Source organism: Anser anser (genome assembly GCF_964211835.1).
Source record: "Anser anser genome assembly, chromosome: 1".
In the NCBI taxonomy this organism is placed as follows: domain Eukaryota; kingdom Metazoa; phylum Chordata; class Aves; order Anseriformes; family Anatidae; genus Anser; species Anser anser.
The window spans coordinates 61,433,173-61,453,488 of NC_139720.1; the positions used below are offsets into that span (position 1 = coordinate 61,433,173).

Sequence of the window (20,316 nt, forward strand, 5' to 3'; positions counted from 1 at the left end):
ATCATCTACAGCCTCCTGAACCACCTGCAATAGCTACAATATGTCTATAATACTCCTTTTGGGTTTTCTTTGGAGAAGCTGGGACAGAGACTGATAAAGCAACTCCTGGATTGGACATCTGGTCCCTGGAATTAGTTCCCAAACTTATTCATAGGACAGCAAAATGTTCATTATGGAAAGTAACCTGCCATAAGTAAAACCCTCTTAGCTCAAAGCAACTCGTGTCTGACACATGCTCTGAAATAATCAATGATAGACTTATGTGCCAAACACAGAGTATGTAAAAGAGTGTTGTTTTTTTAAAAATGATTACAAACAGTATTTTTCTATATCAAGTGGCAATGGCTAATACTCCTAAATATTTTATTTTAAAAACAGCTTGTAGCAATGAACTGCACAGGTCAACTATTTGTGCTAAATTTCAAGCTCAGCTTCTTTTCTTTGGGGCCTAAATGCATGCCTCTTCGTCATGTCTTAGGAAGTTCAGTATGAGAACAACTTAGTATTTCTCCACTATCACAGCCAACACATTCATCTGCATTTCTTATTCTCAGAAAGTTACTTATTTCCATATTTGCGTTTTTTCCCATTTGTGCTTCATTTTTTTGAAAATAACGTCATCAAACCTGAAAAAAAGAATATTTCAAGAGACTACATATATTTCACTCATTCTCTCTGTGATGCTGTTGTAATACAACTACACAGTTCACTGTCCCACAATGGAGACCAAAGGCAACCTTAGGCTTTCTGGTAGGGAGTCATAGTCATGCAGGAAATAGGAGCATGAAGGAAAAATGAGGCTAAACAAATTACAGTAATTGAACTATAACATACAGCTACTTAAAAGCACACAGGGAAGCAAGTCTGGCCTAGAGCTTCACAGAACTGAGGCTTTGCAAGCTCCCTTTCTGAACAGAACTGATTCAAAGTAGGATTTGACAGCTACAGCTGTCTTATTTGAAAAACTATACTTGCAGTAGGTGAGATTCAGGGCACTTTCAAAACCAAAATGTTGAAGGAATGTCCACAAAAGGTATCAAGGAAGAGAGAAATTTCTATCAGAAAAATCTGAAAGAAAGAAATTGAAGACCTACCCATGGCTCATATAGCCAAGAGTAATAGCCTGTGTTTTTATGCATATTTAAATTTTTTCCCTTTCAACAAAGATTAGAAATTTCTTATGTTCTGGTTTTGCTTTTCTTTCACGTAACATAATACTTGCCTCCTCCCAAGGTGACATCTCCAGCCTTTTCAGTACCTCCCTTGTGTGGAGTTCCAAGATGTCCAGGTTGGAAGGAGTTTTGGTAGCATGGTCTCGCAGTTTCCTCACTCTTCGTCTGGAGTGGTGAGGAGAAGCTGTTTCATGTGAAGACCGTGACGCTGCACACACACCGAGAATTCCCTGAGTTTTAGCTGGTTTGTTGTTTTCCTCCTTTAATTAAAAACACATATTTCAGAACAGTCACATAGGGACAAATCCACATATTTAAGTGCTGCTTCCCACTCGTCTAATGGAATATAAGTTATACAAATAAAATTTTTAGACCTTTTCGTGAAGTACTACATATTTGCTATGGACTTATACACAAGCCTTAGTTACACAGTTCCTCTTTCCCATTTGGGGCTTTTAACCTCTCCCGTAACAGAAGTGCAGCACCAACATACAAGGTAGGGCATACATGCACTGTACCCAATAGATCACTATTCTCTTCAGATTTCAGTACTCCTCTCTCCATAGGCAAATGTAGGAGCTTTCGATATTAATCAAAATTAAAGAATAAAAGAGTGAAGGGGGGGGGGGGGGGGGGATGAGAACAAAATAGTTGACAACCAGATCACAACAAACAAGTCAGTAGAAGAATGCAATACGAACGGAATTTCAAATGAAACTACCAGTTATAAGTGGTACAAGTGGTAACATTTTAGAAATATTGATCTACAAATAGTTTCACCATTAGAATGTGTGGATTTTTTTTTTTAAGAATTACATAAAAAACCCTTGTTACACATTTTCTTTATCTCAAACACCAAAAGCATTGTATTTCCAACAGTTTTACTCTTGATCTTCAACTAGAAAATGAGAAATGAAATTTTCTCATTTTTCTATGAGAAAATATATTAAATACAAATAAATATTTACTTTGAATAAAGAGGTGAATAAGGTCAAATTAATGCATAGCTACCATGGAATGCCCTGATTCAAAGATTTTTCCTGCAGACTTTAGTGTTGCCTCTGTTCTTACCTCTACAGAACGAATCACTTTTGAGAGCTCTTTTATGAGATGTCCAGGCCTAATGTTGTCTGGAATTTCAAAGGCATGTTCTGTTACAAGCTGTATGCAAAGGATCGAGAAAAGGCAATTAATTCTTTTTTTCCCCTTCAGATAAAAGCAGAAGTAGTACAAAATAAATGAAACTACAGGAAAAAAAAAGTTTGAAGGGAAGAAGCCAGATTGATTTCTTTTAATAATTACAGCAAACTGCCAGGACAGATGCATAAACACGCTGAACCTTCAAGTCCAAGATTTAGAAGGAAGATATCCCTCAGTGTCTGATGTTCAGGATATATAAAGGTAGGCTCAAGGTCAGCCATCCCACAGCTTCTCCCAGAATCTCTAAGAATCTAAAGAAGTGGTTATACAGAGCTATCCTGATAATCATTTACATCATTTTATTTCTCTATAATTAACTTCTTTTTTTTTCGCCCTTTAGCATGGTCAGTATGGAGTCACACTTAGCAAACTCAGAATGATGACCTTCAAAAAAACCTAAAGGCTAACAGAATTTCATTATGACAAAATTTATTCTTAATGGTAAATCAGGAATAGCAACGAGTAACCAACAAGCAGATTTTGGACATCTGCCTCACATTTCACTTTTTAAACGACCTCCTTAGCTTATTTAAAATGTGGTAGGTTGGAGAAAGCTATTCAAAATCATTCCCTATAAGAACAACTTGGGACACCATAATAGTTTATGTTCCCTTTAATCCTCTGAAACAGTATCATAGCACAGACAGATCTACTATATATTTATTACTAATCTGAGCAAGTCCAAACACTCTACAGTTAGATCTAGTAAAACAAGTTTAGTATTTTGTATGTACAGTTTAAATTTGCCCCAAGACACCTTTAGTTAATATTAAACAGATGAAACACTTGCACATAGACCAGAATGACTGTCATGAATTCTGGTATCCCCTTAATTGACTATTTAAACAGAAAAATGTCTCTCAAACACTTTCAGCTATTCACACTTCAAAAATGAGGTTCAGCAGCAAAATTATTGCTAGAAGCAATTCGATACTGTAAGTATATTTCATTGAATCTGGCTTCCTCTCAGTCATTTAAAACCAACCAGATGTATAACCTTGATATACTCATTTCAGTGTCATTAATGATACAGGGAATATTAAATCTGCTGGTATTATTTACAATTGTTCGTTCACCGGTGCATCACCTCTACACATTCACTCTTGGGAACACAGCACCTCTGGCACCACACAGTATAATTGTTCCAACAACTTAATGGTTATTTTAGGACCTTTCAGTCCTTTCTACATATAGACTCTCCCAAAAAGCCTTCCTGTCCATGAGGACTTCAAGAAGAAGAGACTCTGATGCAATTTTATAAAACACTGACTGGAAAGCTTCTCTGGCTTAAAAATACTGGCAAGCCTTACTAAATCAACCATAGTTGAAGAAGAAATACATTATTTTGCAAGTAAAATCTGTAATAACTCTTTGAACAAATTAAATTCCATTGGCAAACTCACTTGTTTGTTACTATAAAAGGTATCTCTTTACATCAAAGCTTTCTCAACTAAGCTGTGGTCAGAGTAATTATGAAAAAAGTCCATCCAAGCAACTAAAATATGCCAACAAATTCAAATTGATATATCAGGCTAACAGTTTGACAGCAAGAACAGATGGGCAGGAAATACGAATACCTAGAGATACCACGTCTAAAAAATTATCATCATTATTATGTAGCTTGTTTTAAAGTTGTCTCTGCATGCTGACTCCTGGAAACTTTGGGACTGAGGAATTCTCTTTTAGTAGGGTGAATAGTAGCAACAAAATTGACTAAGTATGTCAAGCGTTACAGATAAAGAAAATAATGGAAAAACCTGTAATAGACTGAAAAACTTCAAGAAATCATTTTGTACATATTGAAAATAAACAGTTGATCGAGAAACCTATCTTAAAATCAAGATGTACAAAAAGTCCTGGTAGGCATAAAAATCCACAAATCTTTAGAAATTAGCATTGAAATTAAGCATACTGTTACCTAAAAATACGAACACAACCAAATGCCCATTCCGGGGGGGGGGGGGGGGGAGGTTTTTCTTTTTCCCCCTCTTAAAACAGCTGTTAAAAACAACAACAAAAAACCCACAACAGAACAGTTGCCCAAAATAATCTTACTGGTACATGGATCAAGCATCTTAAAAATAGAAACTGAGACCTGTTGCTTATGTAAGTTGGAAGGAAGCCAGAGCTAAGATCCAAGAGCTCAAACAACTGGTTAGGTCATCATCTTTACTGTGTATATCAACTAACCTGCTGGCTGATGATCTGCACTAAAGTAATCAGAACATATACCTATCGATAAAAACCTTGCACAAGCTCAATTCAAACCAAGACAAGAAAACTAAGATTATTTTAGTAGCACTCCATCACTATTCTCAGCATCTTGTAACTCTTGGCAGTTTTTAAACATTGCAGAAATGAAGATACTGCTGCTTTGCTGAAGATGAGTTTAAAATGCTTGAACAAGTAGTTCACAGCAATACACTAACATAATTCACTTGTCTTGAGAAGACATATTCCATGATAGGAATGTGAAACAACATGAGTAGGCTTCCCATTTGTAGACTATTCATTTTTCATTTCTTTCTCAGAATCTGTCTGAAATCCTCACCATGAACAGATGATATAGCAATGTACAAAGCTCTTCTTGTCTTCTGCTGCATACAGCTACAATCCTAACATGCACATGGTCTGCTGCGAAGAAAAAATCAGCTCACTGATGAAGCAGCAGCTAAAAAAGGTGAAGGCAAGCTACAAAACATGATAGCAGGTGGACAGCAGACCATGTTCTCAATAGAGCACGAAGGCTGTGCAGTTGCCTCACAACTGAAGTGTCTTCAGCCAGTGGTTTGGGAATACTCACTGATCTCATTAGTAAGCATCTGAAATGCAGCATCTGCAATTATTATTTTTTTTTCCACAGAAAAGTAGGAAACATGCCACATTCTAGACAGAATATTACTCAAACCATTTAATTAACTACTAGACACTACACTACACAGACAACAATACTATACTACGGCAATCTATAAAAGAGGAATTCCAATCCAACTTCAAGTAAAAACAAGGATTTATATAGGTTATGTTTCTCGTTTATCAAGTTAGATTAATCAGCTTGTTTATTTGCCATGCCATGGATGCAGAGAGAGCTTGGATTCACAGATGGTTTAGTATCTTAGGCACAACCTCCTGTAAATACTGCTATACTGCTTACTAGCAGGATTTGACCCAGAACGGCACACCGGAGAACCAGTTCTGAAGTGTTACAGGTGTACCTTTCCTTCACCCTCTGTAATCAGTAATGCTATACAGGCTGGACTTGAGCTGATTACACATGGCGTTAACCACCTCTACATTTACACCTCGTCATCAGTTCCATGAAGCTTACTATGCTGGATACAGCATTGTGTGAATAGGATACCTGATGTAATACAAGAAATTCTCTTCCAAGGAGAACTTGTGGGCAGAAAGACCAAACAAATCTCCAGGAGCCAGTTCAGGTCAGTGAGGCCAGCAACAAACTAGAATTAATAAACTCAGTCAGAACCAAACTGACTGTCTGAACAGCGTTTCCTAGAAGCACAGGTTCCAAGAGGGCTCATTAGCTCAGACACTTAAAAAAACACACAAAACAAACAAACAAAAAAACCATAGAGTTAAGGCCTGGTCCAGTGCTGTGCCAAAACAAATAAGCCTTCCTAGAGAGCAGAGCACCAGCAAAGCCAGCACAGAAAACGTATTAATGATTTTACAAGCCAGCAAACGTTCTGGAGGGACAGTACTCAACCAAAGTCAATATCCTCAATCTAAACTGACTCTTCAGCAATATACGTGTACCTGAAATGTGCTCTCCAAAGCACTGACATCAATGGAAAATCCTAATATCAGGGCATTCCAACCTTCCATTGCCTCAGATGAGGATGAATTGACTGTATAAACAGACCTATTAGAAAAAACTCCCACCGGCTTATTTTGAAGGATTCTTATCCCATACTGCGGTGAAGCATGATTCTGTTTCTATCAGCTACAATACAAGAGCTTATTCATTAACATCATAGTCATAGAAATTTGTCATGATGACTCTTCCCCAGATCAGCAGCACATACTTTCACTCTCCATAGTCTTTCAGTACTCAATAATGGTAAAAAAAAATCTTAAATATGAGAAGGACACAAACCTTCACTTATTTCTAAATCAAAACAGAGTTCACCAAAATAGCAAACAAAATCAGTCTCACTCTTTCTTACCTCTTTTTTCATCCATAATTTTAAAGCAGTAAGTAAAGCCTTCACTCCTTGCACTAAATAGCTTGGAGGCTGGAAACCATCTTCCCTCAGTTCTAAAAGGGATATAGATAATAATTTAGAAATTCACTAAGTGAAAACAGTAGAATGATACCCACAGCCAATGAAGTTGTCATTATGCAACAGCCCAAGAAAAGGAAAAATCGTGTAAGCAAGTGAAATACTACATCCTGTATTTGCATGCATACTGTAACAAAAACAAAACAAACAAATAAACAAAACCCACAACCTCACAACCTAAAGCAATTCTACATAACATCTTTTTTTCTTGGCTTCTTCTTAGGCAATTTAGAAATTTTACAACATACTACACTTCATTTGGAATAAAACAGATCTACAATGTAGAAGAAAAATGTTATTTGAAGAAACAAATAACCTGTTTTGTTCAGAAACATTTTAGTCAATGGGGACCAGAGGTACATAGGATGGGACGCATCTCTCCATTGGAATTCCTACTGCTTATTCCCATACATGCAGCAAATAGTTCACACTTTAATACCAGAGTTCTCCTTCTTAGTGTACATCATTTTTGCTCCAAAGTAAGAGTGGGGAAAGAGAAGAAGTACAACACTCTGCTACAAAAGCTGTTGCTGTTAAGAAAGCTGGTGCTCCCAAGTGATCACAATTCCTTTTAAAATTTCCCTTTTCCTTCATGGGAAAAAGGAAGAGAAAAGGCAAATACTCCAGAAAGTCAAGAGTAGACTGGAGACTCTTCCTATGCTCCTGAAAAATATTTCCTCCTGTCAATAAGAAATGAATAAGCCCTAGAACTATTTTTTTTCTTTTTATTCATTAAAAAAAAAATACACTAATAAAGTTATGTATTAGTCCAGTGGCAGAAAAAGGAAAGTTCTGCTACTTAACAGCTGTTTATCTCTCCAATATGCCTCCTACTTTTTAAAGGGTGTGAGAAGGAGTGGCAGGCCTTTGAGCTGCAGCAGGAGTCTTTCTGCCTACTAGCTGACACAGTAAAATTTTGAGAATACAATGCAGCACCACAGACTGGACTTATTTTTTTTTAGCTGCAGTAAAAAAAAAAAAAAAAAGGGACTGTGACATAAGAATAATCAAAACCAATCAGCATTGTACAGATGAAAAAGTCACTTATTCTTAAGTCCCTAGAACTACAGAGTAAAGTTTAGGTGAATGGCACAACACTTATAGCATTATAATATACTTTTTACCAATGAAAAGACAAAATCAAAAGGTTTATGACTGCTTGTTATCCTTTCATAAAAAGAAGCAGAAAAACACAGTGCACTGATTTTGCTAACTGACGTGAATTTCACAAAGTACTGCTAACAACCATGTGTTCAATGCATTACAAGCTATTACCTTTCACAGCTGAACTGATATCATCCCTTATTTTAAAAACAAAGGATTCTGACTGGCAAACACGTGAGCCATATAAGCCTCGATGCCAAAACCCAACATAATCATTACATTAGCCATGAAAGCCTCAATTTTGATTTTTCATTATAGGTTTATAGATCTTACCAGTGTTCTGCAGCAAAATACCTGCTAAGCCACAGCTGAAAAATAACATGAAAATATGCTTCATGACCCTCCCTTAAGAACCACATGTCACAAGAGGCTCCTAGTATATCTGCTCAAGTAAGGAGGTGCATAATAAAAGAGGGAAACATGTAGAGATGAAACATGTAGTTAACTAGATTACTTAGAAACATTTATCCCACTGATTTTCCAGCAGAAATATAGCTCCTACATCTTCTGTCGTGTTTTTAAATTTCAAATACCCAGGTGTGAGACCGACAAAAGCAAACTTTCAAGAAGAAAACAATCTTTCTTGGAAGCAAAAAAAAAAAAATCTTTAAGTTTGTTCAGTTAAATTTCTGAATTGTTTTAGTTTCATCCAGAAACTCTAAATACTCATTTAGGAAACTAGAGTTGTTCAACGCCTTCATTTGCTGAAAGAAGAACAGATCATTTTCAAGGTTTTTACCTTAGAAAAAGGTTTTGTGAGAGTGCTCTTTTAAAGCAAATGCTGAATTCAGCAATATCCTCTCCGAAGGTTTATTTCTCTCCTTTGAAATATGGTATTTATTAATAAGATTAAACAGAGGTGGCAGAGGGCAAGATATTTGATGCAAAAGAAGGTGAAGTCAGGCATTCTCTCAGCCTCAATTATACATGGGTATAGATATATGAGTTAAAGGACTAGATGAGGAAGTTTGGAAAGGACTGTGAACTGTCAAGAACAAAAGCCTGTTGAGATGTCTACCGATAAACATCAATATCAGCGATTTAACACTGCTCATAAGAACCAATAGATCTTTCCTACAAAAATCCTCATGAATGCCTTCCCCTTAACAAGAAAGAGCAGAAGACAACAGGTAGTTTTACTGAAAAGGTCCAAGGAAATTGTAAAGGTGCAAGAAAACCTTTACATTCAACTGTGAAGTCACCAAGAAGCAGCCACAGGCATAAACTAGTGGGATCATTTAGAGAGCGTTGTTTGCTGAAAGGAGAGAAAGACTACCAAAGGGTATTCAAGACCTTAAGTGACACACTGAAATAACTTTCATATCTGCCTTAACAAGACCTTGTCAGATAATGGAAAATTAATCCTATCTGGCTGATAGCCTAATTGCACTGTGCTAGAATCTCCGATATTCTAGATCATCAGGACAGAGTATCTTCGTTGACCAGATACACCATTAGCATTAAATGAAAAGCACTAATAAACAATTCAAAGGTGTCAGTAGCGTTCTACAAAACGTTAGTTACACACATCACTACCTACACTAAGAATTCTGCACAGTGCAAGTTACCCTAAAAAGCTTGTACTAAGAACTGCTGAATCTAGAACTGTAACAGTGCAGTATTTACCAAAATCTGTTTAAATACTACCTGGTTTTCCAAAAAAAAAAATAAAAGTTTCACCTGTTCTCATAGCAGCAACATAATTTCCTCCACTGTCAACTGAACAAAAAAGCAGACATATGTATATCTCTTGAAACTGGACAAAGATTACCTTTTAACGTTTCCAGTAAGTTTTTGGCCACAAACCAACAGATGGCTTCAAAGAAAGGAAATTTGAAAAGATCTGGGGTTTTTAGCCTCTTCTCCATTTCATAACACCTGAACAAATAGAAATATCATTTAAAAACATTCACATTATCTGATTTATTATTCAAGCATGTAATCATTCAAATTGATATAATGTCCAAAATAAAATAAAATAGGCATGGTCATGTTAAATAAAAGAAGTACCACAAATTTAAATCCCAACAAGACCACAGACAAGATTCAACTCTGGTCTCATCCAGGCTCTGACCTTATCAAGTTTGACTGCTGCACTTCTAAGAATAAAGTTGGACTTCATAAAACTAGGATACAAACCCAGTGTGTGATCTTTTAACAGATGGAATTTTATCAGGATTCCACTGTAATAAATAAAAACAATATGTTTAGAAGACAGCTCCACATCTTGGACAAAAGCTAAACACAGCTGCCCTTTGAGCAATGCTGACTTGAGGATGCTCATTTCAACTCAGTGTTGCACACCTGGGCTTGCTCAGCTTTCGTTTTCTTGCTTATACTAATCACCAAAGTATGGCGGGGAGAGGGATTTTTGTTGTGCTGGTGTTTTTTGTTTTGTTGGTTTGTGTGGTTTTTATTATTATTATTATTATTAAATTTGTGCATATTCTTCATTTTGCTTTTAAAACAAGCTTTGCAGAAGTGAAACAAGAGTATGTGCTGGGCTTAGTCTAACTGAAGATGCCACTATTGTCTGTTTTGAGAGCCTGTACCCATCTGATCCTGGTTACAAGCATGAAGAAAAGTATCTACCGGAAAAAATATCCTACTTACTGAGGAAAAGGTATAGTAAGAGTCAAGACTAACCTGAGCTGCATGCCAATGTTGAGGTTGTGCAAAAAATTTCCTCCAAAAGCCATACAATCCTGAGATGTGAGCACAGCATGAATCCAGCCTGAAATGAAAGATTCAGAAACTTAGTAAATACATATAAATTATTATAGGAAAGATGTTTTTAAATACTTGCACGTACATATTAAAAATCATTTAAAATACTGTATGTCAAACCAAAAAAAAAAAAAAGAATAAAATTAGTATTCTACACCAGGAACAAATATTCTTGATTTTAATAACATGTAGTTTAGATTTCTGAAACACTTTCTAATGGAAATGTAGTTTTCTAAAGGAGTTACAAGCAGACAAAGGCATTCAAGACATTTTGACTGGGTAGGAGCTTTGGGTGGCAGAGGGGGAAAGATAGAACACCACTGATTTTTTAAGTAAAAAGTCCCGGAAGTTTTCCTTCCAATCAGCAATAATAAGTGAGTTACTGTGGGGAAAAAAAAGCATGCTGAACAATAAAGTAATAAAAATAAAAAAGAAATTATATTACTTTTCATGTTTACATGTTCCTTACAGTAACCGAAAAATTTGCACAACTTTAAAAAAAAAAAAGTAATGTAGCAATACCGTGTTTTTTCTACTAGGAATTCAGAAATAGTTCTATAAGTTATTCCCAGTATAGCCATTCTAATTTTAGCAAAACTAATGATCAATTTAAAACCCAGTCTAGGTACTCTGACTATGCTAATTTGTCACATATTTGAAATATTGTCCTCATGAACTCTACAATTTACTATGGGAAAGCATGGCCAACATTACACTATTAATAGAGCTGATTACCACTCAATAATTTCAATTAAGTACACAAAAGAACGTATTGGCTTCCTAGTTAAAAATAGTTGCATTGAAATTTTATCCTGTGCAGTTTTAACGTAAATAAACTAAAAATATACAGAGTTCTCTTTTCCAATGCTTTTTCTGATTTTACGTGCATACACACCTTTCTGTATGCAACAATAGACCAGTTGGCCATGAATTTGGAGATTACCTCATGGTTTAACTGAGCACAGGCAACATGTACAAACACAGAAAGCTCCTCAACCTGATGCAAGTTCAGCCCAAATCACAAGCAACTATACCGTGCCCTCATTCAGCTAAAAACAACCAGTTCTAGTTGTTGTGGTACCACATACAAAAAGACCTGAAACTAGTAACCACGCTGAGTAACCAACATACCTTCTATGTTTCCTGTGAATGAAATTACAGAACGGAATATAAAAGACTGAAGGGGACAATGGCAAAAGCAATCTAAGGATTGGCGTTTGTAATTGTTGTTGTTGTTTGTTTTAAACAAATTAAACTGTTGTTTGTTTTAAATTAATATTATAAACTGCTTTGTTTTATTTCTATTGTTTGAAAGGTGCAATGAAATGTAGAGTGCCTTGTATTTCCAATTGCATTTTGCATTTGTCAGTATGGTTTTCATTTTTCACTCATCACAGTAGATGAGTACCTCCGACTCTTCAAGGAGGATGCGTATTTCAATCCTATCATACACATTTCCCCAGACACTGACTAAACCAACAATAAAGCCACATAGAATATCTTGAATAGAACAATTTGATTGTTATTTAAGAACAGTATCTTTAACAATATTTAAATAACTCTCGAGAGCCTCCCAGTAGGTGGTATTCTTCTATATGCAAGATTAGTTTTAAATCACAAGTCTACTCCAAACATATTACAGAGATTACAAAATAATTATGATATCCACTACCGTCAGGATATCCATCCTACCAAGCAGGACCAGCAAAAATGCATTTCAGTACAGATCAGATTTTTTCAAAGCCTTTAATCAGTCTTACAGAATTTCTTTCCTTTTTTTTTTTTTTTTTTTTTTTTTTTTAACATCTGTCTCAAAAGCTGGCATCATTGATTGGGTCTTATTCCATACTCCAACACCTTTTTTTCTTTTTTCATTCATTCAAAAATTCAGGATAAACCAATTATTGATAATGTAATGTGTCATTTAAGACACCCTTCATTCCTGGTAATGAAACATGCTATGTCCTAGAAATAAGTGTAAAATCTTACCTGTTGGAACAAATAAAGTGTGTCCTTGCTTTACAACACATTTGTAACATTTGTCAACCTTGTCCCCAAAATATACTTCGCTTTGGGTGACAGATGAGCTCCAAGACTCATACAGAGCCAAATTTTCATCAGTGGGCTTGATCAAATAGAAGATCTTCTCACCCTATTAAATAAAAACATCAAATAAATAAATGTATGTCCTCTTGGAGGCACAGTACTACCTCTGAGTTATTTGCAACAAAAGCAACTTATTGACCAGTGTGTCACAGCTGCAATTGTCCAAAAGCTTAAGTAATAGTACAGTAACCAACTGGGGGGAGGGGGAGAAGGGGCATGCATTTTGAGATGTGAAAAACACCCAACAATGACATTCATTTTCATTTAATTCATTTTTTAATACTAAAATTTCACTATACCATCTACCAGTCTATTAAAATGGTCAGCCAACCAATTATAGTCTAGAAGTCACCAACCGCATGATAAATTAAAAACATGAAAATGAGACACCAACTTCACTTTCACTTTCCAGCTCCTCCTTTGCCTGTTAAGAAAAATCATTCTTAGCAGGTAATAATGCCATAGAAGAAAGCTGCACACTGAGTAAATTGTTTTTCATACAGTCATAAATCAAGAAGCCTTCATACCCAGAGAACATGGTACCAAACTGAAGTTCCTCCAAAATCGATATGAAAATCAGTATAGCTGTCCTGGACACCCATCAAGCAATACTTCTGAACAAAAGGCTTAGGGAAGACAGAATCATCTGGCCAATAATTTTCCACCCATGAAAGCTTTCTGGCAATATCTGGTACTTCCACTAATTCAGACATCCTTTAAAAAAAAAATTATACACATAAATAAGATCAAGAGTAAGTGCCCCTCTTTTTAAATGACAACATTAAATGTTTGCTTCCTACAGAGTTATTACTTATGAATTAGTAAAAATGTTTTATACCCATATTACATCACAGTAGCTGTCTACATAAAACATGCAGCCTCTTATCTTTAACACTAGAGACATTATATTCCTACGCATAGCGTTCACCTTAGTGAAAACCACTTCCTACATTCAAGGAACTGAAGTCAATACTCACTTTGTGTCTGAGAACTCCAGGCTGATCACGTTCAATACTTTTGGTCGGTCAGGATTTGTGAAATATTTAATATAATTATGGAGCTTCATTTTGCTGTCTGCTTGTCTTGCTACATCTATTACATCTATCACTTTGTCACCACCTGTGAAAGACAGGATGATTTTCTTAATCCTACCACAGATAAAAACAGCTGTTCAAGATGTTTAAGAGAAATTTTACTTTTTTCCAGCTTTTATCAATATATTTCTGTACAAAAACTCCAATATCATTAGCATTCTCTTAGAACAAGGACAGATTGGTATAAACCAACTTTTACTAGTCTAGCTTTAATTGTTACAGTCAGCAAAGGACAGAACTGAAAAAAGTCTAAAGATAAATCCTCTTTCTTGTGGTTAACCAAAAAAAAAAAAAAAAAAACAGGAGCAATGCAGAATCACTGGTTTAAAAAAAACTGGTTAAAAAAAAAAAGAAAGAAAGAAATTGGTTTTGTGGCTGTCACTGGAAAGACTAGTGTAGAGAATGTTATCAAGGCAGATCTCTTCCTCACTCTTCCTATTAATCATCACCACAGCATTTGAATATATAACACAAGGACCACTGAGAATTCTTTACAAATAATAAATCTTCCTTCTTACAGCTCTTAGCAAACTGCACTGAACTTTTGCCATAATTAACGGATAGCTTTTTATATTGAAAACCATGCAGGTACTCTGCTGTAATCATTCTATGCTCTCCCCCCAGCTTATATACACGCGTATCTTCTAAGCACACTCTGATTTCATTGAATTAAGCCATAAGGCAAGCTTAATTTCTAAATACAACAAGAATTTGTTTGCATAAGACATATTTTAAAGCGAAATCTGTAGAAATAGGCAAGCAAGAAGCAACCTTTAGCCAAGAGAAAGGAGTAATGACAAAATTATAACAGTAACTGAATTACGTCTATTTAGTTACACAGGAATCAAATTTGACAATTCATTCTGGAATGAAGGAGTGCATCTAGATGCACACTATATTTACTTTAAAATTCCAAGTTAATAGCATCTTGACAAATCCTACTTAGAATAATTTTATTTCTGTTTTCTTACTTTTAATTTCAAAACCAGAAAAGTGAACCTGCAGAATTCCAATTTTGTCCCTAAACCTGGCAGGTCAAAATATACGTATAGTAATGAAATGAAGAAATTTCCAGAAGATTGATTGAGTATGGAAATGCCAATTCACTGAGCCCAAAACATTAAGTTTTGCAATAGTCTGACCACTGATTAATCTTTATCAATCCTAACAGTGATTCATTCAATTCTCAAAAAAATGAACAATCTGGTAGCAGAACAAAAACATGCTATGTTTAGCTTGCACCAAAATTAACACTTCTGAAAGTTGAGAATTAATGGTTTACTCCTGTCACAAACTTACCACAAACAAAATTCAAATCAGTAGCCTTAATTGTGCTCTTTGCCAATCCTCTGGTTAGAAGTATTCAATTTAGAACATATATTTAGCTCTCTAGAAGCTCTTATAATCATGCAAATATTTATTTTACTTTAAAAACAGGATCATTTGCACATATTTCACAGTGACCCTTACCTACATAGCGTTCCACATCTAAGACGGAGAAAGTTGGCGGAGGAAGTCTGAGCCCCAGACCATCTAATTTTGGAACCATTATAGGAACATCAAACCCATGCTTCTCCAAGTATCTTTGTGTCAACTGGCTTCCATGCATTTTCAAAATTACTTCATCAGCACTAACAGAAAGAAATAATGGAATGTTAGCAGAAGAGCGTCCTCCAAGCACTACTAAAAAAAATAATTATGTCACAGTTTGGGGGAGGACAGGTTGGAATGGCTGCATTTGAGTCCAAAAGAACTGGACCCAGTACTACTATCAAACTAAGCATTTACCTGGAAGACAAGGACAACAATATAAACCAGTAAGGAATCATTTATTGTCAAGCATAACCTGGGAAACCACAGTCTTTCTATATGATTGAACACAGTCATTTAAGACGATGAGAAAAAGGAATTCTCACCAAAATAATACAAAATGTTAATGTTAACAACAACAACAAAGAGTCCTTTAAAGAGTTAAAAGCCATTATACATTTACAGTGAAAAAGACAGCCACAGACAGATTGAGATGATTTCTGTTACAATTTTCTCCACTTTACTCTACAGCATGAGAGAATGGGTAGGGTAGAGCACATGTAAATGTTCTTTGTTATCTGGAATGAAATTGAGGTGTAATTACCCAATCTCTCCTTTCCTGGACTAGAGGAATAGACAGTATTCTGACAGTTCAGGCACATAAAAAGAAAAACAAAAGTCAACCACTCTTGCTGCTGCACCCACACTGCCTTACAGAGGCATCTATACAGATTGGAGCACTGGACAATCACCAACAGCATGAAGTTCAACAAAGGTAAATGCCAGATGCTGCCCCTAGGACAGAGTCATGCCAGACACAGGTACAGACTGGAGCAGAGTGGCTGGAGAGCAGCCCTGCAGAAATGGACCTAGGGGTGCTGGTTGCCAGCAGGCTCAACCTGAGCCAGCAGTGTGCCCTGACAGCTACAAGGAAAAGCTGCATTTTTGGATACATCAAACACAGCATAGCCAGCAGGTCCAAAGAAGGGAATCTCCTGCTACATTTAGCATTGGTGCAGCCTCAGCTTGAACATTGTGTGCAGCTCTGCACTCCACAATATAAAAAGGATGTTAAGGTACTTGAAAGCATCCAGAGGAGGGCAACAAGGCTGGTAAAAGGGCTGGAATACATGTCCTGTGAGAAGAGGCTGAGAACACTTGGGTTGTCTAGTTGGGAAAAAAGAAGGCTGAGAGGAGACCTCATGGCTCTCTGCAACTCCCTGTGGAGGGGAAGTGGAGCAGGAGGCGCTGGTCTCAGCTCCCTGAGAACTGATGACAGGGTGCAAGGGAATGGCACAGAGCTGCATAAGAGGAGCTTCAGACTGGACATGAGGAAAAATTTTTTTACTGTGAGGGTAGCCAAACACTGGAACAGGCTTCCTAGCCCGGTGGTTGGTGCCCCATGCCTGTCAGCGTTCAAGAGGCATTTGGACAATGTCCACAATAACATGCTTTAACTTTTGGTTAGCCCTGAAGCTCAGGCAGTTGCACTAGATGATCTTTGAAGGTCCCTTCCAATTAATTATTCTATTTTATTCACTCCCCCTCTCAAAGAAACAGAAACAAAACCCAAAGAAAAGCAAACTCAACAGCCATCACCCTGTAGCGGCCCTGACAGACAACGTAGCCCAGTGCAAAACTGAACAGGGGAAGCTACTGCATGAAAGGGCAAATTTATCCACCTGAAACAGGGACTCACTGTTTCAGATGGGGAGGGTGGGATAAGGGAGAATTCTAAAAGGAGGAGGAAGTAATAATCCTAGGCCTTCATCTTCTGAAGCAGGGAAATGTTATTCACCTTCTCGAAGACATACTCAGCCCACTAAGTTTCTCTATTATTTTTTTTTCACTGAAATGTTTAAGTGAGCTTCTGTACCTTGGAAAAGAACGAGCCCGCAGCTGTTTAACAAAGGTCCGCGTTCCAGCCTGCACCGGTTTGGAGCCATCATCCAATTCCGTGTAGTCATGTCTGTGCCAGTTCCTCCTCTTTTTCACTATAAGTTTCAGAAGGATTAAACTTTAAATTAGTTAAATCAGATGCCTAAGATTAGCAGTCATTCTATCAGCGAGGCAGACATGCCTCAGTCACATTACTGAGATTAACAAATCTTATTGGATACCCAGGTGACACCTTACCTATCTGCAACAAATGAAATCTTCAGAAGACCTGACAATGACCATTTGGACTTCTAGAGCTCCTCTCATCTGACAACATCAGTGCACATTACACACAAAGATTCAAAATCCCATACTGAGTGCAGCATAAATAAACAGTAACAATCTGAAAATTGTTCAAATCTGAAGAGTAAATCAATAAAATTTGAATACTAATTTCCTAAGTCTCCAATTTTTATTTTTAATAAATAGAAGAACCCTACCTCTTCAAGATACTGAAGACTTCGTTTTATGCATTAGTACAGAATTAACAGAACCTAATCCCATTGTGCTATCTCACTATATGAAACAAAACCACCCTTATTTTGTTCACTGTTTATCTTACCATAACAATTTGGGGTATAAAGTGTTTTGGCAGGTACAACCTTTACTATGCAATACATGTAATAATATGCAATACATATATATATATATGTGTGTGTGTGTGTATATAAAATTATTATGCAATACATATAATGTGAGCATTGTGCCCCAAAACAATGAAATTCTGAGTTGCTCTAAACTGCTATTCTCCATCACAAAATAATAATAAAGAACAAAGAATAAGTTACTGTTCTATTACAATTTGGGGAACCTGAGAGTCCAAAAGCAACTAAATTGCATTTTTAACATCTCCTTATACTTAAAGGGCCAAGGAAAATTAAAAACTAGACATTCACATAAAATTTGGTGTGTTGGTTTCCCACTGAAAAATGACAGATAATCAAATCAAGAAGTGTGTTGGATTTTTTTTTTTTGGTTGAAATATAAAAAGAAATTGATCAATACTCCTGTATTAGTTAATTTGATTTTTACATCTAACTATATAGTAGCTTTCTTTTAATTACTGGAGCTCTTACATAATTAATTTTGTAAGATACTGAATCTAAATCCACTTTGGATAAAGTGTATGTTTCTTGTATATTCTTGCAGGTTTTTTTGGTTGGTTGTTTTTTTTTTTTCCACAATGTCATTTTACTAGGTGGGATTATATATCTGCCGAAATTAGATATACTTGTCCTCTTAAACACAGTTGAATTCTGGTCTCTTTCAGAACTCCTTTAGACAAAGGGGTTTTAGAATATGAAGCAGTAAATAAAAGATGTCTTTACTTATACACATAATTGCATACAACTGAAGCACTGTCAAGCATTGTTGCAACATTCGAAGTCAAGAAACATTATCAGTCTCTCTCAACATTAAAACACGCTGAAGTCCAAACCACAAACCATCACAGATTTGATTCTGGCAACTTAGCTAAGTACAATTAATAAAATTACAAATTAAGATATATTTCAATATATCACCTCTGCCTGGGTTGATAAGCCTGAAGCTTTTAATAAATCTAGAAGACGTACTCACTTCAGGCAATATGATGTAGTAAGGATAATTTTTACTACTGATTCTTGTCTTTTAAAAGACTTCCAACACAGAAATGACTCAAATTGCTGCAGGTGAAACAAAGCTGGCATTAGAAGCCTTTGCATTAAAAAAAAAAAAAAAGGTTATTCACAGGAATCAACAGGATGATAAAGCACACTAGTTCTGTCAAATAAACAAAAGAAAAAAGCTCCAAATTCTCTAGATTTTTAGTATTTTGAAAGTCTCATATGTACTCCCTTCTACTCTTTCTGCCAGTCCCTCTATTCCACAGGAAAAAAAAAATACAGGCAGAAAGGTGGGAAAAGAAATGGCTGATATTTTACTCTTATTTACAAGAGACACATACAGCGTTTTAACTGAAAGAGATGTCCAGAACAGTAAAAACCACAAGCAAGTAAAAGAGCATTTATCTTACCTTTCAGGCCCTAACATGAAGGTAGCTAATATTGAAAGTATTAAATATAACCTACATACAAAATACATATAATACAACATGTATTAATTACATAAATATGTGAAATTAATCACTCCATTCATACTCCACAAAACTACCAATGAAGGTGCAGTGGTTTCAAAATTATTGTTTCTAAATGGTAAAGTGAATTCAGCTTTGTAAAGATTCTAGATCTTGAGATGGCTGTAAACCATTAAGTGGTCTTCAAGCAAAGAAAAAAATATATATGAAAAAAACACAAATGACCACAACATAGTGCTTGGACACTAAGCACATATAGACATTTTTTGTGTTAGTGCGTAAGAAACACAGTACATATATACATTTTTCAGGTTTGAACATAGAAACTTAATTCATTGCTGGATAGGTGAAATTAATTTTTACGTTACTTTCTTTTGAGAACAGAAGTCATGTTGAAAAATCTAGGGAATTAGATATAGCAGTGCCTTGCAGTAGTTACAGAAGGACAAAAAACATTTTCTTCAGAAGTGAAATGTTATCTTTCCACTCCAGATCTCTACAGTGAATGTATCTACTGATAGAACCAAAGAGGTCTGCCTCTCTTGCCACTCTGTTTCAGCCTCTTCAGGTAACTCACAAAATTCCTTGTAACTTGGTGGAAACATGTTTACAAATCAGATACCTCGAATTCAGAGCAGTGTAAGTCTCAAGGACATAAAGAAAAGTAAGACAGCAAGCTCCAATTCTCAAATTTCACTGGATTGTTGTGACGTATACTTTTTAATCATCAAGAAAGATAAGAGAGCTACCTTTTATATTTTCTCAGGGTTGCTTTCCTAGGTATGAGGATTTTCATGATTAAAATACAGAATAGTGAGCAGTCTTTTGGAACTTTTTTTTCTTTTTCTTTTTTTTTTTTTTTAAAGTATGCATGTAATATATACAGTAGGAGAAAGCATCACAACCTGTACTTGACTTTTTTTTTTTTTTTTTAATGATTCCCTAACTTTTGGTCTCTCTCTCTCTGTCAAGTACAGATTGTTTTCATCTAGCTCTGCACACTTTGA

At 35.9% G+C, this 20,316-nt stretch overlaps 1 protein-coding gene across 1 annotated transcript in view; it reads right to left on the reverse strand.

Moving 5' to 3' along the window:
• The window catches only part of KDM7A (lysine demethylase 7A), a 61,093-nt gene that overhangs the window by 18,316 nt on the left and 22,461 nt on the right, over nucleotides 1–20,316 (reverse strand). Inside the window, exons 3-13 of the mRNA XM_083848341.1 lie at nucleotides 17,434–17,437; nucleotides 17,174–17,314; nucleotides 15,238–15,398; nucleotides 13,651–13,792; nucleotides 13,201–13,387; nucleotides 12,557–12,719; nucleotides 10,487–10,574; nucleotides 9,612–9,718; nucleotides 6,560–6,651; nucleotides 2,244–2,333; nucleotides 1,223–1,432 (exon numbers count right to left, since the gene is read on the reverse strand). Coding sequence (XP_083704467.1) covers nucleotides 1,223–1,432; nucleotides 2,244–2,333; nucleotides 6,560–6,651; nucleotides 9,612–9,718; nucleotides 10,487–10,574; nucleotides 12,557–12,719; nucleotides 13,201–13,387; nucleotides 13,651–13,792; nucleotides 15,238–15,398; nucleotides 17,174–17,314; nucleotides 17,434–17,437 — 1,385 coding nt within the window. The remainder of the gene's footprint in view (nucleotides 1–1,222; nucleotides 1,433–2,243; nucleotides 2,334–6,559; nucleotides 6,652–9,611; nucleotides 9,719–10,486; nucleotides 10,575–12,556; nucleotides 12,720–13,200; nucleotides 13,388–13,650; nucleotides 13,793–15,237; nucleotides 15,399–17,173; nucleotides 17,315–17,433; nucleotides 17,438–20,316) is intronic.